General features: G+C 36.3%; 1 protein-coding gene across 6 annotated transcripts in view; it reads right to left on the bottom strand.

The window, feature by feature from the left end:
- Window positions 1-19,484, bottom strand: part of SECISBP2L (SECIS binding protein 2 like) — a 54,986-nt gene extending 35,502 nt beyond the window's left edge. For 3 of the 6 annotated variants that reach the window (XM_005659631.4, XM_005659630.4, XM_084966625.1), the window contains exons 1-7: window positions 19,181-19,370; window positions 10,950-11,128; window positions 8,658-8,982; window positions 5,895-6,030; window positions 1,725-1,954; window positions 1,413-1,437; window positions 635-750 (exon numbers count right to left, since the gene is read on the bottom strand). In XM_005659631.4, the coding sequence (XP_005659688.1) occupies window positions 635-750; window positions 1,413-1,437; window positions 1,725-1,954; window positions 5,895-6,030; window positions 8,658-8,982; window positions 10,950-11,128; window positions 19,181-19,204 (1,035 nt within the window). In that variant the 5' untranslated portion in view covers window positions 19,205-19,370. 6 annotated transcript variants of the gene reach the window in all.
- Window positions 19,485-24,263: the final 4,779 nt, after the last annotated feature.

Genomic DNA, 24,263 nt, shown 5'->3' with positions numbered 1-24,263 from the left:
AAAATAAAAATATAAAAGGAAAAATAGCCATCAACACCTCCCTGACTTCCTATAGACAACCAATGCAGGAACATAGTTATTGGAAGTTCGTGGCAATATATAACTCACTCTGCTGCAGTGGAGCTAGATCTTGCTCCCCAAGAGTAGGAAGCTGCCCAGTTTGGCCACCTTAAGGCACAAGGCAACCATCACTATGGCACTATAACAGAGTATGGCTCATGGTGTTTACAGTTAAGTAAAGACACATGGACATGGCTGCAGTCCTGAAGTTCAAAGAATCAATATTTAAGGCATTAAAAGGCTTTCAATTTTTTTATATGGATAAGAAAAATTCATAGGAGATGAAGCAGGACTGGGAATATTCTTTTTTAATATTATAAAATATCCAAATTTCTTAAATACAGAAAAGTAGAAAATAGTACAATATACACCCCACCTACATTTAATATCCTGCCATTTTGTTTCATTATTTAAATAATAATTTTATTAGCTAAGCCATTTCAAAGTTATAGATATCATGGTTCTTTTAAACAATGCAATAGGCATCACCAAAAATTAAGGACACTGCCCTTGAAAATCACTGTATATCATTTATTTCATGCCACGCAAATTTCTCCAACCTACTCTAAATTACCTGTGAATTATTTCTTTGTTCAGCCTGCCTTCCACCTCTAGAAAACGTCTGATTTTTTTCCATCCAAGGTTTCTTCTGAGTTGCCTGGGAAGTTACATTGGACCAATTTACACCACCTGTAACAAAAGAGATTTAAAAATATTATTTAAAAATATTATTTAGTTAGTTAGTTCGTTTTTTAAGAGCCATATCCAAGGTATATGGAGGTTCCCAGAATAGAGGTCAAATCAGAGCTTTGACTGCTGGCCTACAGCACAGCCACAGCAACTTGGGATCTGAGCTGCATCTGTGGCCTACACTGCAGATCACAGCAATGCCAGATCCTTAACCCACTGAGTGAGGCCAGGGATTGAACCTTCATCCTCATGGATACTACTTGGATTTGTTTCCTCTATGCCACAATGAGAACTCCATAAAATATAATTTAATTATAAAGATGCCTAAACCTAAAGTGCCCCTTAAAAAAAATAAATAAATAAATAAAGTGCCCCTTGACTTCATATACTGAAATTCAGTCACTATAAATGTAATACTGGAAAATTTTCCATAAACTTTAACTGGTATTCCAGTTCTTAATAATGTGTCATCTTCAAGAATAATACCTCCATCTGGAATTCTATTTCATCAATAAAACCATACTCTCAAATTAACTTTGAAATCTTCTCTTTGCAAGATTTCTAACTGTTCTTCAGCATCAGCAAGCCTCATGCTTAAATGCAAAACTGTGGTATGGACAAAGAAGAAAGTATAGCAAAAACACTATGCAGAAAATAAGTACCTGAACAGATAGATGATTCCACGTGCTAAAAATAGAAACAAAAAAGACAATTATTTCCCACTTAAGACCATACAACATATATCTTGTAAAACATTTCATAATTTCATCTAATACATAGCATGCTTATTACAACCTTAGAAAAAATACTTCTTCTTAAATGAATATTTTTATATTAATAATAAAATATACAAAATCCATTTTAACCATCCTATTATTACAGGAATTGTTGGTGAAAACAGATACTTCAGTTTTTGCAGAGGGCACACTCATACTGACATAGACTGATAAGGAAATAAAAGTGATACTACATACACTGATGGTGCCAGAATCAGGATTTCTCAAAGCCCCAGCTGCAGGTTGGTTGTTGCTGTGTTTGGGACTGCAATAGCCACTATCACTGTCAATGTCAGCTTCACTAGCTCCCTGCTCACTAGAGGACTCTGCAGTAGGATGGGATGCTCTTCTCCTCCTGCCTTTGGCCTTCCAAAGCATCGCAGCAGAGCTCTCCGAGAGAGACTTGTTAGCGATGTCTGATGGGAAATCTGTAAGGCAAGTGTGACAATTATCTTTAAGGACAAGGTTGATCAATCCTTTTTAAACTATCATTAAAATAATAAGAAAATAAAGAAATCTAACTTTGTAAATGTAGAAAACAAGTGAACACCTTTATGTTTTTGGCCACACATGCAGCATGTGGAAGTTCCTGGGCCAGGGAACAACCTGAGCCACAGCAGTGGTAATGATGGGTCTTTATCCTGCTGAGCCACCAGGGAACTCCAGATGAAAACTTTCTGATAAGACTGCCAAAAGGTAAAATGTTCCTGACAAGTTGGTTTATAATGTGTTTATTATGAAAATAGAATAATATTTTTATAAGTAATATCATATAATTAAAACAAACCATCAATACCCATTTAAAAACACCACGAATCCTTTGAAATACATTGCAACAGAGATTGGTTTTGATATTCTGATGTGTGTGGCTCTAATTCATGATTGTCACTGGAATCTAGAAGGCCTGTGTATGAATATACCATAATGTATTTATATTTTGTACCATGAATGTGACACTTTGGTTGTTTCAGGGTTTTGCTATTAACAATACTGCTGTAAACATTCTTATACAGACATATGAATGTGTATGCATGCATATGAAAGTTTCTCCAAGGTAAATACTGCTAGGCCTGAGGGGATATACACAATATTCAACTTTACTTGGTAATGTCAAATCATTTCTGAAGGTGGCTGATACAGTTTACACTCTAACAAGCAGGATATAAATATCACCACTGATGCACATATTCACCAAATACTTGACACTGTCCTCTAGGCTATAATTTTTTCCAATTGTTAGGTTTAAAAAGATGGCTCATTATGGGTTTTAATTTGTATTTTCCTGTTGAGTAATGAGGTTGAACATCTTTTCTCATTTTTTTTTTTTTAAGCCACTGTTTTCCCTTCTGTGAAATACCTGTTAATCGTACTTTTGGACTGTCTGACCTGTGTCTGTTTTTCTACTAAATTGTCTGTTTCTCATTTTTGGATTTCACAAATCGTAACTACAAGACACTAAAAAAATCCCCATACAATCTCCACCCGGCCCAACAAATCAAAAATCTTTTTATCACATAACTTTTTTCCACAAAAACAATTTTTTTCATATAAAATTTTTATACAGCATCAATGTAATTTTGACTGTGCTCTGTTTAACATTATACACATGTTCTTCGTTAATTATTTGGAAGCTACTACATACTATTCCATTGAGTGGATGTCCTCTACCTCTTTTGACTTGTCACCTGTTACCAGACATTGGTATGTTCAGTGGATTTTTTGTGCTGGTGCAAGGTACAGCTTTCATCAGACAGTTCCTTTTCTTTCTAGAGGCAGATTCCATCTGGGTACACTCACCTGAGTAGGACAACTGGGTCGAAAGAAAGATTCCTAATGGTCCTGCAAAATTGTTTTAGCCCCCTGCCAGCACTGCATTCTAGGGGTTCTTAGGGCAAGGTGGGAGGTTTTCTTATTGATTCATATGAATTCTTTATATGTCCCCATACTAATCCTTTGTCAGTTATATACATGGTAAAACTCTTTTCTAACATTTGTAGCTTGTCCTTCCACTTACTTTTGATAAATAGAAATTCTTAATTTTGGAAATAGTTCTCTCCCTGCAATCATAAAGATATATGCCTATATTTTCTTCTACATGCAGTTTTCCAATTTAAGTCCTTAACCCATATGGAATAAATTTGCATGGGGTATATATTTTAGAGGTCTACGATACTATCTCTTATCATTTTCATTATGTGTTGCCACATACATTTAAGTCTGTTTCTGGGCTCTCTGTTTTGTTTAATTTTTGTACACTGAATTTTATATTCTGTATTTTTATGTAAGCTTATAAAAAATTAAATGACTTTATAGGTCATGATAGCTAAAAGAAATTTCTTTTCCAGGAATGTCTTGAACCAGTGCTTCTTCTCAGACCAGTGCTCCTTTTAGAATTAGTTTGTCAAGTTCCCCAAAAATCCTCATTGGAATTTTGAGTAGAACTGCACTGAATCTACAGACTAACTTAGAAAAAAAATGACATTCACAATATCAAATCATCCTGAATTAGCATGATAAGCAGATTTTTTTTTTAATTCTATAATAAAGTTACAGTTTTCTGCATAAATGTCTTATGCATCTTTTGTCAGGTTTATCCCAGAAACTTTATTTTTTTTTTAAGTCTTTTTTTTTTTCCTTTATATGGCTGCATCTATGGCATATGGAAGTTCCTGGGCTTGGGGTTGAATCAGAGCTGTAGCTGCCAGCCTATGCCATAGCCACAAATATGTAAGACCTAAGCAACATTTGCAACCTACGCGTCACCTTGTGTCAACACCGGATTCTTAACCCACTGAGCAGGGCAAGGATCAAACCTGCATCTTCACAGAGACTATCAGGTTCTTAATCCGCTGAAACACAATGGGAACTCCCAGAAACTTTGTTTTTGTTGCTACTGTAAATATTATCTTTACTTAAATTTTGTTTGTTGGCAGCACGCTGTAATACAATTAACTTCTGTATTATTTCTGTACTCTTTGAAATAATACAAGCTTCTACTCAACAGTAAAAATTTGTTACAAATTTCTTTAAACTATAATATTTCATTTGACCTATGATTGATACCTATTAATTGTGATAAATTAAAAACAAATTAACGACTAAGAATACTGATAAAATGTATGATCATCAGAATTGGAAAAAAAAACTAAAGAATACTGAGAGAAGGTATAATCTACTAAAATTTTACCTTCATCTTTTCACTTTCTAATTCTTATGCTTCAGAAGGGTATCTCTCTGATCACTTAATGAGCAAACCAAAGATTTTAGGATAAATTTTTAAAACAATTTCAGGGTTAAAAGCATGCAGAAATGGGTCACTAGGTCTAAGAAGAACCAAAACATAGAAAACTTTGCTATAAATTACCATGAGATTCTTCCATAGCCATTCTAAGCATGTGTTAGTCTGTTAATCTCATCACTTTATGCCCTACAAACCACACAATGACTGTACTATCAACATGATTGTTTTTTAACTGATTCCTAGATCCTTTCTCGCTAACTGACCTAAGCAATTGTGAAAGGATAAATGAAGAGATGTCCAGCAGAAAAGGTACAGTCCAAATGAAAGAAACTATGCAACATCTAATTCATTTCAAGCCAGAGGGCATTTGAGTGAACACTAATCAGGGTAAAAAGCAAATGTGCCTTTTAAAAGATCTAATTCTTAGCTCTGGATCATTAACAAGGATTTTTTAACAACAATGGTAAGAGAAAATAACCATCTACTCTATACCTATTAAGCTGAGATCAGAGATACAAAATGAAATTTCATGATATAAACAGAAAAATAGTTAATATTTTAAGACCATTAATTTTTATCTATTAGCAGGATAAAACTTTTTATTTTAATGCTTATACAATCCTCTAAAAAATTTCTGACAAAACTAGTCATTCTTATTTGAGAATGTAGGTGTCACTCATAGGTTTGGTTCAGATCTATGCTAAAATACAGCACAGGATACTTGCTAAGTTCTTCCTACAAAGACACTATAGGACGTTAGGATGTTTAATAAAGGACTTTAATCTATTTATAAAAACATCTACATTCTGATTTTTACCAAAATGAGTACCTCAAATTTTGGAAAAATTAAAAAACTCTGATTTTTAAACTGCTCCACTCCTACAAAGGGATAAGGAAACCTCAAATCCTGCTCAAAATTATACATAAGCCAGCACACAAGTTGAAAGAACATTAAGAACATGAACTGTGTCATCTTTCCTACAGAATTTTACAAAGCGACTGGATAAATGGAAGAATGAAAGTCTACAATCCTAAAAAGTGGAAAGAGTCCACAATTATAAAATTAATGTATGACAACAGATAAAAATCAGTGGTGTATGTGTGTGTGTGTAGACATTTTGTCTTACCAGTTTGCTGGGAAGCGTCTACCAGTAGCACAATTTTTGATCGATTATCAGGACCTGCTGCATTTGTCTCCTTCTGAGTAGCTACATTTTTCACCAGTGGCCTTTTGCTTTTTATGTGCTGTTGTAAAAGCTGTTGCTGATTTGAGTTAAAAAAAAAAATTAAGATCATGTACTAAACATTATAAAATAAACACCCATTATAAAATACACCTAGGAGTTCCCATTGTGGATCAGCAGATTAAGAACCTGACTAGTAACCATGAGGATATGGATTTGATTCCAGACCTCACTCATTGGGTTAAGGATCCGGCATTGCTGCAAGCTGTAGCATAGGCTGCGGATGTGGCTCAGATCTGATGTTGCTGTGGCTATGGTGTAGGCCTGGAGCTGCAGCTCTGATTCAAACCCCAGCCTGGGACCTTCCCTATGCCACTCAAGCAGCCCTAAAAAGACTAAATAAATAAACAAAATACATTACACTTAAATGTATGCTATAATTTTAATTAAATTAACCCGTGTGGAAACAGGGTTACTATGTTAGAATATCATGAGATTATTTATAGCCAATCGTATTAGGCTAAATACTGTATTATACACACATTTATACACTATTTTTCAAATAACCATAAACACTGTTATAATTGATAAAATATAAATTCATTTCAATTGTTATTCACATTTTTAATTTTCTCAATCACTGATAAATAATAGGATAATTATGTTAAATAAGGGAATGTAATTTTTTTTTTTTTTTTTTGTCTTTTCGCTATTTCTTTGGGCCGCTCCCGCGGCATATGGAGGTTCCCAGGCTAGGGGTCGAATCGGAGCTGGAGCCACTGGCCTACGCCAGGGCCACAGCAACGCAGGATCCGAGCCACGTCTGCGACCTACACCACAGCTCACGGCAACGCCGGATCGTTAACCCACTGAGCAAGGGCAGGGACCGAACCTGTAACCTCATGGTTCCTAGTCGGATTCGTTAACCACTGCGCCACGACGGGAACTCCCCGGGGATGTAAATTTTTATTTAAAAAGGTAATTAAAAAAGAACTCAAAAAAGAAGTTCCCTAATGGTCCACTGGATTAAAGATTTGCTGCTGTCACTGCTATGGCTTAGGTTCTATTGCTGGCCTGGGAACTTGTGCATGCCATGGGTACAGCCAAAAAATAAAATAAAATAAAGAACTCAGAATTCTGAATATATATTCTTAGACTCAAGTGCCTCTGATAAATCATGTTACTTCAAAGTCTTAAAGTTATATACTATTATCTTATTTCCAATACTATTTTTTTTTCCCTCATTCTCAGAGGTCCCAAAAAGATTTCCCTTGACCCAGGTTTCCATGAACAAAGACTACGAAGCTTTTCAAAGCAACCTCTGCTGCTTGTGTGTATTTTTTTTCTTTTTTGGCCACCCTGGGGCATATGCAGTACGCAGGCCAGGGATCAGATCCGAGCGACAGTTGCAGCTGTGGCAACACCGGATCCTTAACCACAGCTGTGGAAACACTGGATCCTTAACCCACTGTGCTGCTGGGCTGGGCATCGAACCTGCGTCCCAGTGCTCACAAGACACCATCAAATCCCACTGTGTCACAAAAGAAACTACTGCTTATGTCTATTTTAATCTGTAAAAGGTATGTCAAAAGACAGCTAAGATTTTCACTGAAGAGGCTAGGCTAATGAAATCTAGAAAAGCATCAACTCCTTGATGATGTTATCATAAGATGCATCTAATCACTATGCCTTCTACTAGTTCAAAAGTGCTGAGAAGAAACATGGTTTTTCTTCTTATTTGCCTTAATAAGGTCTCAATAGAAAAGTAACCTTTTAATTAAGAAATAGTAACCTACAATAATTGTGATTTCAAGGTTTTTGTGTCTTTTTTTTTTTTTTTTTTTTGACGTAGTCAAAAGGCTAGTGCTAACTAAAGGTCTTTTCACACATTTATCTTCAATTTTCTTTAGTCCTAGGAGACCCTGTGTTCACATAACATGGTAAGCATCCTCTGAATAACGAAGTGCTATTCCTACTAAAAATTGACAGAATAGAAACAATTAAGTTGAAGGGATTTAATGAATCACAAATTTTCTCACCCATATTTCCTGTTTATTTCTGAAGACTGAAGTATCTTGATGTTCATCAGCCACTTAACAGTGTCAGTAAAAGGATCCAAACTAACCACTTATTAACACTGGTGTCACTATGCAATTTATCACTAAATTAAAATAATTTGGAAATAGCTGTGCAATATGTATACGTAAATTCTCGGGAAGAGCGTCAAGATAACTGTAATACATATCACCAATTATGAATGAGGAACAAAAATGGAAAATTTATCTCACAAATGCTACACCCGGAGTTCCCGTCATGGCTCATTGGTTAACGAATCCGACTAGGAACCATGAGGTTGCGGGTTCGATCCCTGGCCTTGCTCAGTGGGTTAAGCTTCCGGCGTTCCGGTGTAGGTTGCAGACAGGGCTTGGATCCCAAGTTGTTGTGGCTGTGGTGTAGGCTGGCAGCTGTAGCTCTGATTAGACCCCTAGCCTGGGACCCTCCATATACTTCAGCAGTAGCCCTAGAAAAGGCAAAATGACAAAACAAAAAAAACAAAAACAAAAAAACAAAAACAAATGCTACACCCTTCACTGTTTTTTAAATAGTATCTTCAACATTAAAAACTAATCAATATAAAAAGCAAATTACTTATAGTATTACTAACAACAGAAATACCAAACATAAAAGTCAAATTCAGTCACTTACTTTTGGTACCACTGGTCCTCTGTTACTGTTTCTGCTTCGATGACCAGACAATGGGAAGACTTGTCCAAGCTGACTTGGACGCTCAGTGCACTCTGTGGTTATGGTATTGACAGTATTTGCAGCCTGAAAAGTGTTGGAGTAGGGTGCAGGAAAAGGATGATAGAAACCCATAACCTGGGCACATGGTGCTGGCATCAACTGATAATATGTATACTCCGTAGAAACAGGTGGCTGAGCAGATATAATGGGGTAAGCAAGGTATGGTCCAGCAGGGTTTGGATTGGGCTGTTGCCATCGTATATCACTGCTATATAATGGAAACTGTCTGTAAAACCAAATCAAAAAAGAACAAATCTATTTATTGACATGTATGTCTAAAAGTAACACTAAAGCAAAATCTCAACTTATTTTAATAAAATAAAAAAAACAGTAAAAAACAGCAGCCTCATAATTCTGAAAAGAGATACAACTATCATTTTATAAATTTCTTTGCTATAATTAGAGCTTTTTATGTACATGTAATAACAATTTAACAGCATAAAGGAATTCAACCTGATAGTTTGCTGCATTCCAACATTTAAAAAGTACATACCATTCTCATTTGTAACTCTGTCAACCTCCTCAAGATATTTCTGCCTAAAAGTTAAATACCTAGCTACTGACTCTGCCAATAAAAGCAGTCCAAAGTTCCCATCCAATGCTAACAACTGCAACAGCTCTCTGTGAAAAGCAGGGTAAGGTGATCATTGTGCAAGGTGATGATTACAACAGGTGATCTGACTCTTTCACCCCTTATTCCTCAGCTCAGGCCCAGGGCCTCCTACCCCTCTGCCATATTCCCCTAACCATTTGGCCAAATCCAGCTCTTTCCCTGGCTCTCCACCTTGGCAATGGATGCAGGCACCAGGTCCAAGGGGAAGAAGAGAAGAAAAAAGCAAGACTATTCACTGTCATCTTATCTCTAGCGTTAGACTTCTTTCTTCTAGTGCAACTCCTATAAAGCCCCAGCAAGAGCCTTCCTATCTCAGCAGTCCTCTTCACAGATAGCTGTTACTGTCAGAGAGAGCAGGAGAAGAGAGCTTTTCCTCACCATTCCATGACAAAGCAAAAGGGAAAAATGTTCCCAGCCATTATTCTAAAAATACTTTCAAATAATCTGATGGCTGACTTACTCATGAATTCTCAAAGATTATTCGGTAAGGTAAGAAAAATTACATTTATTACACTGTATACTTGGCCATTTTGTCAAATACAGAAATAGGAGTTTTAATTTAGCTTACAAATCACTTCAAACATAGTCCAATATAGGTCAAGGACTTTTAATACAATAATGTTAACTTGACTCAACTAAGAAGAATCCCTTATTTCTACTGTTTGCCCAATGCCCAAAACTATTAAGAGTTTCAGATTATTAACTTGAATATTTAACATGTGAGAGTTTAGTGGTCTTATGTCTCATACATCCAGAATTTCTCAAAGAATGTGCCTGGGCACACTAGTGTGCCACAATAGTTTAAGATACATAGAAATACTAACTGCCTTAGCCCTTGGGGTGGTTGGGCAAAGACTGGAGCCCAGCTGCCCAGCTGCCTCATCTATTTACCCCAGAGTGCCAGAGAAGTACAATTTTCTGTGTGACATAACTTGAAAGAGGCTAAAAGTACTTTTTTTATACAGCAATAAAATGAACTACACCAACAAAGTGCTTGCTAATCATTCAGACAGTCTAAGCAGGGTTAGAAAGGCTATCGTGACTATCACAAGTTACACCCTAACCACTAGGTCACACATTATCTGAACTGCGAGCATTTTGCTAAATTGCCCTGTGATTATAGCACAGAAGCTAAATTTAAACTACAATCAGAGTCTAGAAGTATATGCTAACTAACCACAAAAGTTGCAAAGTTAAGGACGATTCCCTTCATATATTCTTCTTATGCCAGACTGTCTTGGCAATTGATTAGATGCCTCTTTTCAAAAAAGGGCTTCTGTTCATCTCTTTCTGAATAATTCATTCTTCCCTTTGAGTCAATTTATTTCAAACAAATTTCAATGACTTATTATAGGAGATGTATACAAAGAACTCCACCTTCTCTTAGAAAGAATGAGAAAATAGTAATAATCCATGTTAACAATTTTTAAAATTTCTACATCATTTGGTTTTATTTACTTCTCTTAGAAAATGGAGAAATGGTTACAAAGAAAAAAATTCAGTATGTTTTGCCAACTTCATTTCCTTATTCCTTCCTCCCCTCCCCCTGCCAAAAATAAATAAGTAAATAAACAAATTACCTATTGGACTGGTTTTCCTGCACAAACGGATAACAAGTAATCAGGTAGCTGGGAATTGGAGTTGGTTCTACACCAGAAACATTTCCACTATCATTTGGGAGTGCCATAGGGATCATAAACGTATCAGGATTCTTCTTTTGGGGAATAAATGGTTCTACCTCAGCTGACAGCTTGACATTCTTCAAAGAGAAAGTGAAACATTATTAACAAATGAGCAAAAACTAAAATAATATAAAATCACAATTTAACAATAAAAGAATCAGTCTTTACTAATTTTGCCTCTTCTCAGTATTCACAAAACATTTAAAGGAAAGCAATGTCAAATTAAAGTAATTAAATATGATTATACTATTTAGACAAAGCCATCAAACAGGAGGAAATTTATCAAAGGTTACTACATTTCAATGAAGTCATTTCTTACGTAACCAAAGCTGTTAAAATAATCAAGAGTACAAGCAAGTCATACCTCAGAGTCCAAAAATAAAGTTGGTAGTAAAAAAAATCTAGCTCTTCAGACAAAACAATGTGTTTTAAACTAATTTTGTTAGGGGAAAAAAATCATTAAACAGAGTTCTAAAGGATAACTACTTTATGTTTGTTGAAACAGTCTAAAAAATAGTCTATTTCTGTCCATTTCAGGAAATTAGATTAGTATGGTTAAATTAAAAGGAAGGAAAATGTCTATGATAAATGGAAAAAAAAAAAAAACAATATAAGGAGGAAAAACTTTTGGCTCACAGTTAAAATGGGAAAAAAATGAGTACTTCAGTTTCCCAGTAGACAAGCTGAATAAACTAAAGTAATCCAAAATATGTAGTCCATGTTAGTTTATTTTCTTATCAATCATATAAATCTACAGAGGCTTAATAGACCATAATAAACAATATCAAGGATGCAAAAGTGGGTGACAAAATGATAAAGAAAAGTAAATAAGAGCCATGAAAATCAGGAAAGGAATTACTCTTAGGAAAGATGCAGCTGTGCTGGGAAGAGGCACCTGGAGAGCTTCTTGGGTACCTGGCACAAGTTCCTTATCCTAACTTAGTTGATACAACGTATTCACCTTAAAATAATCTATTTATCTGTACATAGGTTTTATGAAGTTTTCATGCAGTATTTGTCACATTTAACAACACTTTTTTTTTCTTTTTTTTTTTTTTTTTTTTTTTGCTTTAAAGGGCCGCACACGCAGCATACAGAGATTCCCAGGCTATGGGTCGAATCAGAGCTGTAGCCGCCGGCCTAGACCACAGCCACAGCAATGTAGGATCCAAGCCTCTGCGACCTACACCACAGCTCAGATTTTTAACCCACTGAAAGAGGCCAGGAATCAAACCCGCATCCTCATTGTTACTAGTCAGATTCATTTCCCCTGAGCCATGACAGGAAGTCCTAACAACACTTTTAAAATTTAATTATAAAAGAAATAATCCATAAGCACATTCCATAAAAGCAGAATGTTAAGAACTACATAAAACATTACAATCTAAAAAGATATTAAACACTCCTTAATAAAACCGGTAAGTGGAATGCAATCCAGTTTTCAACAACTCAAATCAACTACCTCAAATTAACAGTCCTAACTAGAACTCTTTCACCACTAGAGTGGTATTTATTAGAAGCTCCCATCAAGGTACATTTCTCAGAATAAATTTCAGGCATGTCTCCCACAAAAGTAATCAGTAGCAAACCCAAGAAAATCTAAAGGAAAGGTCTGATAGGCTAAAGAAAGAGCCTTTCTTGAGAAAAACTGTTCTCCAAAAAGAGTCCACTGTAAATATTCAGAAACTACTGTTTTAAAAAAAGAGGGAGGAGCCATGGTTCAGTGGTTAACGAATCGGACTAGGAACCATGAGGTTGAGGGTTTGATCCCTGGCCTCGCTCAGTGGGTTAAGGATCCAGCGTTGCCGTGAGCTGTGGTGTAGATCTCAGACCGGGCTCAGATCCCCCATTGCTGTAGCTGTGGCGTGGGCTGGCAACTACAGCTCCGATTCGACCCCTAGCCTGGGAACCTCCATATGCCATGGGTGTGGCCCTAGAAAACGACAAACAAGCAAACAAACAAACAAACCAAACAAAAAAACAAAAAAAACAAAAACAAGACAGAACAAACAAAAAAAAAGGTGAGGAGAAATTTGAACTATATAGCAATGTTAATTCAATACCCTTCCTCCCCACCTGATTTAACTGTGAGGTCTACTTTTGTACTACTAACCAAATCTGAAGGAGGTAAGGTAATTGCACGCAGAAATATCTGTGAACTGAGGTTGGTTTTTTGAATTTCAACACAAGAGGCAAAAACTTCTTCAAATGTTAATAGTGTAACTCAATGATTTTCATTATGATAGTCATTAGGATTAAAAACTTATTTATATAAGGTATAAAATAGCAATCTTTGCACATATGAGAACTCAACAGTTTTATATATCTGGACTAGAAGACATTAGGATTTTATTTTATATTAAAATTTCAGTTCAATATGAAAAAAAGGAGCAATACTAATATAAAAGGTAATTTAAAAATAACTTTGCCTGACCTGCCCATAAAGGCTATCTTATATATTACTCTTACAACAAAATCAAATTCTTGCTCCACTCAAAAGTTGCAACAAGTTTTTTATACCTAGTCTCATTTGTATTTTAGAAGTTTTATGAATTTACCCAACCCACTATTCACAAAGTATCATGCACAACTTATAACTAATATCTACACATATACACAGCACATACCCTTAAATATTAAAGTCTGTATTGGTTTCCATTCTAAGAGCAATTCTAAATTATCAGCATTCAACAATAAAACACACAAACACTGAAATGATCCTTTGTTTTTAGCAAAAAAGAGAAGCTGCTGTAGTCAACAGCTGCACAAACAGAAGATGTCACTAGCAGGAACAGACTGGCAAACTTTCTCCTATAGTTACAACTCCATATGGTTTTAAAAGCTATTTATTGTGACTTTGAGGCCTTCAATACCGTATATTAAAATGCAGCTTCATTTGTTCTTGGCCTGAAAAGTAATGCTAAGATCCCAGACTATTTTTAAAATTTCACATAATAAAGCCCATATAGACAATATGTTAAGCAACAGATTCTGGCAACATTTCAATTATATTAGTATAGAAATCCAAAGGAAAAAATGTCTTACATAGTTAACAACAAAACATTATTTTAAAAAATCATATAGTAATACTCCTCAGTTTGAATTTTGGTTTAGTCTCTCTACTTTTGCCAAGATCTATCTTTTCGAAATCAGAAATTTTACAACAAATTTTCGTCTTCTTAAAGAAAACATAAATATGGGAGAAATCTAAAACAGAACAAAATCTATTCCTGTTCTATTTGCTTTAGAAAAAAAAACTACACCGTAAAATTATCCTGGAGTTCCTTCCAGGCTCTGGGGTTAACTAACCCGACTAGAATCCATCAGGATGCCGGTTCAATCCCTGGCCTTGCTCAGTGGATCAGGGATCTGGCATTGCCACGAGCTGTGGTGTAGGTTGCATACGTGGCTCAGATCCCTTGTTGCTGTGGCTGTGGTGTCAGCCAGCACTGTAGAACTTCCTGTAACTTCCATATGCCGCAGGGACAGCCCTGAAAAAAAGCAAAAATAAAATAAAATAAAAAAATAAAAAATAAAATTATTTTTATCTTCCACAAAGTATTTCAGAATTTTCCAAATTCATGAAAAATCATAATCTCAAAAAATTGTACTTAGAAAAAAAAAACCTTAAGCTATTTCACATTCATTTAAAAGTTTGCATATATTAAAACAAACATCAATAGAACTTTTTTTGATATGAATAATTTAGAAATCCCAGGAATTTATCAGAACAAGAAACTATAAAAACCTTATTTATTTATTATTTTTTTTAGAGCCGCACACGCGACATACGGAGGTTCCCAGGCTAGGGGTCAAGTTGGAGCTACAACTGCTGGTCTATGCCACAGCCACAGCAATACAGGATTCGAGCCATGTCTGCAACCTACAGCATAGCTCATAGCAACATCAGATCCTTAGCCCACTAGGTGAGGCCAGTGATCGAACCCGCAACCTCATGGTTCTAGTCAGATTCTTTTCTGCTGTGCCATGACAGAAACTCCTAAAAACCTTATTTAAAACTTTATTAAACAAATGCATTCTGATCTGTGAGAGCCTATATTTCAACTGAGCTCATGTTCTAAAGAGCATCACACTAGTCTGGTATAGGGAAAATAGGTAAATATTACTACGAGCACACATCAACAGAAAATGCATAATAAACTCCCCCAACATGGAACCTCTGTAAGACTGAATATAGTTTTCCCAGATTAAGCAGTAGAAAAATGACACCCACTTAAAATAAAAACTGAAGTAGAACATAATAAGGCATGCTCCCACAGTGAAATGTCAGTATGTACTATACACCTACAGAAAAAAATATGACCATGGAAACCCTCCACATTCTTGTTAAGGTAAAAAAATGAAATATCAAATATTAAGATGTTTTGCATATCACAGCCAAAAATAAATATCCTCTGAAGGAAAAAATGCTTAGGAGATACCTGCTGGTTTTATTTTCTGCTTATAATGGCTTATACTCAAAGTAAACCACTTGCCAAAACAAAATGCAGTAGTTGTACATTTTGCAAGACTTTAGAAAATATTGAAGAAAAAAATCATTTATTTTAGACTCTACTTGCTTTCCTATCTATACATTTTCCTTCTTTTCTTAAAACAGACCACATTTAATCCTGTTAATATCTGACTGTACTTTTCTAAAAAAAAAAACTTTCTAAATTTAATACTAGTTTTTGGATTATGTAACTTATTAATTTCTGTTTTTACATTACTTTCTCTCTTGGTTTGAGGGTTTTTCCCCCTTCTTGCCTAAGACGCTTAATTTTTAATTTCCTTTCAAAATGATAAACAATTAAAGTATTTGACTATCCATTTGCCTCAGAGTATAGCTTCAGCCACATCCCATATATCTGCATATGTAGCATTTTATTACTTTTTCAATTTCAATTTCACTAAAATTCTACTTTTTATTTCCTCTTTGATTTAAAAGCTTAGGGATAAATGCCTATTTAAATTTACAAATGGTATTTTCACTAAATGAGTACTATTTACTTTTTTTATTATGAAAGTATTGCTTTTAAAATCTGTAAAAGAAAGATCATTTACTTAGATCTATAAAGTCTAACTATAAGTATTAGTGAATAATAAACATTATAGCATAACTTATTTAAAAAATATTTATTTTGCAATGCTGATATTATTGGAAGTTCAGAAGTTATTTAAAAGAAAAAATTATAAGGTGGATAATTTTGTATTCTTATTGGTAAACAGTACTTTGCATGAAATCATATGCATTTATTACACATATACTTTTCTAGGAATTAAAGACATTAGTAATAGACAATTTCATAAATTTTATAAGAACCTAATATTAATGTACTAAAAATTAAGCCAATGTTTAAATTATTTGATAATACAAAAGAGACTGTAAACCTCAAGTGTTGTCACTTCTAAAACCATTGTTTATTTTTAAAAATCTCAAAACACTGTCCTAAATTTCCTAAAAACAGAAACAATAGGCCTTTATAAACAAAGTGAACTCCATGATTTATTCTTCACATCCCCTTACACCAACTTTTTTTCCCTTAGGATGGAAAAAAAATGCACTATACCAAGTAATATCTCTTCTTAGAACTAATTCTGGCAATTAAAATGAAGCTATTTGTTCTGATTTTATACAGTCTGCTAAAAGAGAATACTCCCGGGATTCTCTTCTGGTTATAATATTCTTTCAAATAGTCATTATTGCAATTAAAATGATTATCAAGCATGTATCCCTCATAACTTTTTATAATTTTGATCAACATACAATGTATCCATTTATACAAAGATTTCATACATTTTTTAAAAAGAGGTAATTCAAGAACAGCAACATGAATGCCTTCAGGCAAAACATGCTTAGATCTTTTTAAAGTTAAACTTGTGCAATACTCCAAGGATTTCACTTAAGATAAAATGCACAAAGTCTGTATTAAGTACTATTTTTTAAAAATCAAACTTCCATGAATTGCTAACCACTACAATAGCACAATAAGTAAGTTTTAATGCTGCAGACATCCCCAGAAATTCTGAATATAAACCAACACTAGTTTAAAAGAAAAAACAAATGTTTTGTAAGAAAAATGGAAATCCAGTGCACTTTTTTTATTAATGATTTTTATTTTTTCCATTATAGTTGGTTTACAGTGTTCTGTCAATTTTCAGTGCATGTTTTTTTATGACTTCTACCTATTAAATTCATTTCACTACAAAAAATATAAAAGCATATTCCAAATTACCTGGAAAAGCGCTAATATAAAATGGAGACTCCTTCCAGATCATCTCTGGACCCCTGAATTAACAGCCTACAGCAAGAATTAGGCAAAGCAGCATCACTCAGCTGCCTGTTAGTATATATGGAAGGAAATTGGATTGATTCAAATTATTCTCTCATTTAGGGTTAGATTAGGGAAGAGGCAGGAGGTATTGGACAAAAAAGAAAAAATCTTCAAAGGAAAATCGACACAAGAATTTTTTTCTGAACCTTAAATTTCTATAAGATTTTAATAAGTTGTGGACTTCGGAAAGATAGAGGATGAAAGAAGAGGCTCTAAATAATTTGCTCACAACACTTGATGTTAAGGTAACCACACACAAATAGCTATGCTAAAGTTTATCATATAAACAGTTAATTACATTTCCTCTGGGATGAAAGGAATCATAAGTATACATATGGTAGCATTATTAGTTACAGTTCTGTCATCATGGTGAAGGACCAAAATGTTTAACCCTTTCATTACTGACACGCATAGAAGAAAATCATTCAAGAAAATTTCCCATTCACTTATCAGACTTTGAAATCTCAGGCGTTCTTGATAGATACTTTAAAAAGCTGTCTTTCATTAAATTGGATATGGGTTGTATATAGAATACTCTGGGTCACAGGAAAAACTGTATATATTTGCCAAGGGGGCCCAGTCAATTTTGTTCTGGTAAATACAGTAGTGTTTCATAAGACTCATTTGTGTTTCCAGGGTCATATTCACATAAAGCTTTCTTTAAATAAAGTTTTTGTTTAAAAACAACAACAACAACAACAAATATACACAACCAGGAAGCTGCCCTTTGCCTGCTAAAAGAGCAGTATTTCAAAATCAAAACTGGCTCTGACTAGCTACATTTATACAGATACAGAAGTTGGGAAATCTTGTTTCATTATTCAGGTGTTAATTATCCATTTGCAAAGTAATTAGGCAAATCAATAGCCTTTTTTCCTCATCTTTTTTGCCTAGTTCGTCACAAGGCCTTCTTTCACTGAAAAGGGGAATGGATAGTAGGTAAACTTCGACTTCATCAAATTGTTTCAAACAGGTCTCAAGAGTGGAAAATACTGAAACTTTTGGAGGGGCAGAAAACAATTATTTTAGATTATTTTTGACACAGCCTTCCAGCACCTGCTAGTTTGGATAATCAGGAATTTGATGTAATGAAAAACACTAATGGGACTAATGCGGGAATATGAAAACGGGCTCGGAAATGAATTCGTGCTGGGGGTCCTACACCTTTAAAATATAAAATCTGTTTTTTAAAAAACTAACTTCTGCAAAATACCTGGCTAAAGGGCAAAGAGAAACCGTAGTATTTCATATCTAAAAGGAAAAACCTCCCTAATACCACTGCAAAAACCATGCCTCGCTCAAGGGAACATAAATCTTAAAAAGCCTGTAACCCCCCTTCATCTGTAGTTATCACACATTCTCTGACAGTTTTCCTGAGAAGCCTTCAAAAACCTTTCCACCTTGAAAATACATTCCAGAACTGAAGGGAATGGAGTTTGGCGGGGGAGGGGGGGGGTGTATTTCGTTGGAAGTTACAAACCCTCCTCTTCGGAGACCACGGACTACTTGGAAGTCTTCTGGCCCCTTTTACCAGGCCAAAGAGGAGGGGCAAGAGCGAGTCCCCAGCCCGGGGGGCAGGGGGTATCTGAAATGAAAAAGCCCCCAAGCTTGAGAGAGCCTCTGGAACAATGCAAGAGAGGAGGGCGCCGACAGGATCCGGGGTAAGGAGGTCTGCACCAGCAGTAACCCGAGGGCTCCTGTCGTCCTGGGCCGCGCTCGGAGCCCAGGGCCCGCCCCGGAGTTAGCAACAACCCCCAGACCCCGGCCCGGCCCGGGCGGCCCAAGCCTGCCTACCTGGTCTGCGGGGGCTCGGTCCATGGCGCCTACAGCCGGAACGGGCCCACGTTAGTCGGTGTGGAAAGCGCCTGGGGCCGCTTTCTCCATGGCCCTCCGCTCGAGTCCAGACCGGGCTCCGGACCTCCGCCCCTATCTAGCTGGCCCCGACGCAGAGTCCGGCTACGCCACTGCCCGGGGAGGTGGCTCTAGCTCCAGAAGAAGGAGGAGGCAGCCTCAACCTCTGGGAGGGATCATCTGGAACGGAAGCCGAGGAGGGTCCAAATGGGCGAGAGGCGTAGTCGGAAATGGAGGTACGCAAAATGGAAGGAGGGGGTGGGGCCGAAGGGGGCAGTGGGCGGAGTGACCGCACGCGGCCTGAGCAGGCGCTAACCTAACACGAGCTGGCCAATCTGGAGGCTGGATATTCCCAGCAGCAGGTGTTCCCAACAGCTGTGTGCTTTGCCTGGACTAAATTTCCCCTCAACTGCCCCTCCGTACCGTTTGGGTTTTTTTTCTTTAATATATTCAATTTTTTTCATTTTATAGTTTTATTGACATATATTTGATTTATAGTGTGATAATTTCTGCTGTCCAACAAAGTGATTCATTTGTATATACCCACATATCCATTCTTTCTCAGATTCTTTTCCCATATAGGCTATCAAAGAATATTGAATAGTGGATTATTAAACTAGAGGAATGTGGGGCCACTTGGGACCCAGGACACTCAGGTTCCAGTCTTCAGGGACCATCCTTATCTCAAATTGCCTCTTAGTGATTTTGGAAGAATTTTTAGATGCCCACTGTACATATGATCCTTCCTTATGTTATCCAGTTACAGGGAGTCTTGACTGTAGAAGAAAATACCACAGATTGACCACCAGTGAGAAACCAAGTCAAGAGGCTACATAAATACCGAATAAATAATTCATAGTCCAAGGTCCAGGTCCACCTTTAGGCAGATCTTCTCTATCTCTATCCCTAATTTTACCAAGCCTGTATCCCACCACCCACAGGTAACACACCAACTCTGGTATGTTACTTTTTTCGTTGTACTTGACTGTTGATTTTATCTCTAGTTCAATAGTTCCTTGAAGAAAGAGACTGCCATGAAATTGGACACTTGGTAAGAGGGCAGATTGCCTCTGGGCATCTCCTCAGAGGCACCCTCTACACATACTTTTCTCCCTAAGAGTTCTTACTTGCTGGTCATTTCCAGAGTAAGGAAGAAAAATAAAAAGTTATATAAGCAAAATTACACTAAGTGAAGAAAGAGAGTAGAGGCTACTATTTGATGGCCTGGAGTGGAGACTTACAACTGGAAGACAATTTTAAGAAGTTTGCATTGTTATGCTTCAGGAGACATCAGTAAAGACTTGCATTGCCTTTTCAGTTAGTCTGGCTTGTTAGTCTGGTTTTATTTGAATAGGACTCCAAGAAGAGGTGGTCTGTGGAGCATCTAACTGTAGTTGATACTATATTTTGACCTGGTGAAAGGAGCTAACTTGGATCACTAAGACTTATATCAAGGCCGGCAGCAGAAAACATTTCTAAGGAGAAACATTTATATTTGTGTGTAGAGATTTTCCATTTATTTAATTTTAGTACCTCTTCTAAGTGTATATGCATGTGGGTACATATAGAGGTTTATGTGTTTAAATTGCACATATATGTATGAATGTTATATACATGAGCAATTCATGTAATGTTAGGTCCCTAGTGTCTATCACTGAATGCTGAATGAATTTAGGTTTGCTCAGAGAAAGTAAGCTATTTATAAAATGCAGTTACGTAAACTAACAGATGATCATCCTCCTTCACAAGTGAAAGATAAAAAGAACTCTGAATTTTGAGAATGTGCCCCTACTGTCCATAAGATACCCCTATTTGAGTAAAAAGATAATAATAATTCAGTAATAATACAGTCATAAAAATACAGTAATACTTTGGTCTTCTTCCTTTAAGAAATTCTCTGAGGAAATTGATATGTAGGATCTCTAAGGATTTTTCCACTTTGTAGGATTTTTATGACTATGAAATAGTTTTTGCTGAGAATTTCCTATGTACAAGACATTTAAAATTTAAGAACAGAATAATAAGAAATTATAACAACAAAAATGTCACAATTCTCTTCTTATTTAACACAATCTAGCAATAGTTATTACAATAAAAATTTAAAACTACAAAGAGTAGTTCTCTCGTGGTGCATCAGGTTAAGGATCCGGCTTTGTCACTGCAGCGGCTTGGGTTACTGTTGTGGTACAGGTTTGATCCCTGGCCCGGGAACTTACATGTGCCATGGGTGTGGAAAACACACACACACACACACACACACACAGAAAAAACCATGAAGTTAAAAAAGACATTTTAAAAACATTATATTTTAGACCGGAATCACAGCACTCCAACCCGATGTTCCTTGTTGTGGTCGAAAACCGGATGACTCCAAGATGCTTATCACTCTTCCCTCATGGACTCCAACATCAAACTCACTGGAAATGTGGCACTGCTGCCTATCAGGAGTCAGTTCAAAGGACCTGCCCCTACAGAGACAAAAGATACAGATATTGTGGATGAAGCTATTACTTCAAGGCCAAGGTCTTCTTCAAAAACTCTGAAATTAAGAATGAAGCTCATAGGGGAGTTCCCGTCGTGGCGCAGTGGTTAACGAATCTGACTGGGAACCATGAGGTTGCGGGTTCGGTCCCTGCCTTTGCTCAGTGGGTTAACGATCCGGCGTTGCCGTGAGCTGTGGTGTAGGTTGGAGACGCGGCTCGGATCCCGCGTTGCTGTGGCTCTGGCGTAGGCCGGTGGCTACAGCTCCGATTAGACCCCTAGCCTGGGAACCTCCATATGCCGCAGGAGCAGCCCAAGAAATAGCAACAACAACGACAAAAAAAAAAAAAAAAAAAGAATGAAGCTCATAGGACCTTGATATATATAACTCTACATTTCTGATTGTCTAAAAAAAAAACTCCACAAGTGTAATTCTAAAAGCAAAGGTGAGAAATAATTGTATACATTGGGGACCACTAATTTTCCCATTCCTGGAGAGCTTGGTTTTCCACTTAATGAAATTTATGCCAAACCTGCAAACAAACAGGAAGATGAATTGATGAGGGCCTAGTTACAACAGCTGAGGCAAGAGACTCGACTGAGACTTTGTGAGAAAGTTTTTGACCCTCAGAATGAGAAACCCAGCAAGTGGTGGACTTGCTTTATGAAGAGACAATTCATGAACAAGTCTTTGAGGACTTAGACAGTAAAGGGTGCCTTGGGCAAACACTGTCTCTACAGCCATGGACAGCATTCTTCAGCAAGATATCACAGTTCTTTGCCTTTATTTCATAATGTTTTATTCAGAAGAGAGAAGAGAGCATGTCTTTACTTGTAGAGCTCTTTATCAAGAATTTAGGGCAGGGGGCTGGGGAAGAATGGTTTGTTGACAAATGATTTGAAATTTTCTGCCGTATCAAGCTGGTGCTTAATAACCAATAACAGAAATTTCTGGAGTTCCCCTCTTAGCGCAGTGGAAATGAATCCAACTAGGAACCATGAGGTTGCGGGTTCGATCCTTGGCTTCACTCAGTGGGTTAAGGATCTAGCATTGCCATGAGCTGTGGTGTAGGTTGCAGATGCGGCTCAGATCTGGTATTGCTGTGGCTGTGGTGTAGATCGGCAGCTATAGCTCAGATTTGACCCCTAGCCTGGGAACCTCCATATGCTGCAGGTGCAGCCCTAAAAAGACAAAAAGACCAAAAGAAAAAAGAAGAAAGAGAAATTTCTAACACTTCAAAAAATAAAATAAAAACACTACATTTAACAGATGATATGGTTGAATTTTAATTAATTCTTTCATTCCCAGCAACAATATTTAATGTGCCAGGTGCCATGCTAAGTAGTGGAGGTATAACAGTTAATAAGATACTGAGGGCAGAGACTATGTTTTCTGGGCAAGACATACATAGAACAAGTAAATAGAGGTGAGCTGAGGGTCATGAAAAAGGAAACTCAATAGATTCTACCATAGTGTGGGATGGAAGGTGAGAGAAATCATATCTAAGTAAACATCATCTAAGAAAATACCTGAAGGGTGAGTAGGGATAAGTGAGGGGAAAGAAGTATAAAAGCTGTTCCAAGGAAAGGAAATGACATGTGTGAGGATTCTGAGGTAACAGAGAGAGTTCAGCATTAGTACTTAAACAAGTTCACTACTTGAAATGAGAGTTCTGGAGGAGAGGAATCATCCAATAGAGCAAGATCTTTGAGAAGGTTAGAAAGGATAGGATACAAAAGCCAGGGGAAGAAATTGACCTCAAATGGGAGTAGGGATATGTTGTTTAAAATGACAAAAGGAAAGGAAGAAAGAATAGATATGGCTACATTTATAAGTTGACGAAATGCCTGCCAAATGGCTTCTATTTTCTCAGTAAAGTGGGTCAAGATTATTTGCAACAATGGAGGGAGGTAGAGTTGTGATGACCAGGCACTTGTCAAAACTCAGCAAATGTTTTAGAGACCTGTGCATGTCATTATATGTAAATTTTACATCAAAAGAAAAAATTATAAATAAATATTGAGCTCTAGTTTTAACAAACGCATGTACCTCTGTAACCCAAATCTCTTTCAAGATACAGAATGTTGCCATACATCCTATGGGTTTTTAAAACTTCTCAGCTTTCCTAGCCACAGCAATCAGACAAGAAAAAAGAAATAAAAGGCATTGAAGTTAGACGGGAAGAAGAAAAACTGTGACTATTTACATATGACATGATATATTTAAAAAACCCCTAAAGTCTCCACTAAAAAAAAAAAAAAAAAAAAAAAAAACTGTTAGAAGTAATAAATGATTTAGTAAAGTTGCAGGATACAAGATTAATATTCAGAAATCTTTTGCTTTTCTATATATCACTAGTAAACTATCAGAAATTAAGGAAATAATCCCATTTACAATCACGCCAAAAAGAATAAAATACCTAGGAATAAATTTAATGAAGGAGGTGAAAGACCTATTCTCCAGAAACTATAAAGCATTAATGAAGGAATTTGAAAATGATACAAAGGAATGGTAAGATATCCTGTGTTTTTGGACTGGAAGAAT

Source organism: Sus scrofa, chromosome 1, assembly GCF_054392235.1.
Source record: "Sus scrofa isolate SSC_HxYL_T2T_F1_AM1 chromosome 1, Sscrofa_HxYL_maternal_Yorkshire_Landrace_v2.0, whole genome shotgun sequence".
Taxonomy (NCBI): Eukaryota; Metazoa; Chordata; class Mammalia; order Artiodactyla; family Suidae; genus Sus; species Sus scrofa.
Note: the sequence above shows the minus strand (reverse complement) of the source record. Positions and strands in the feature narration are given on the sequence as shown.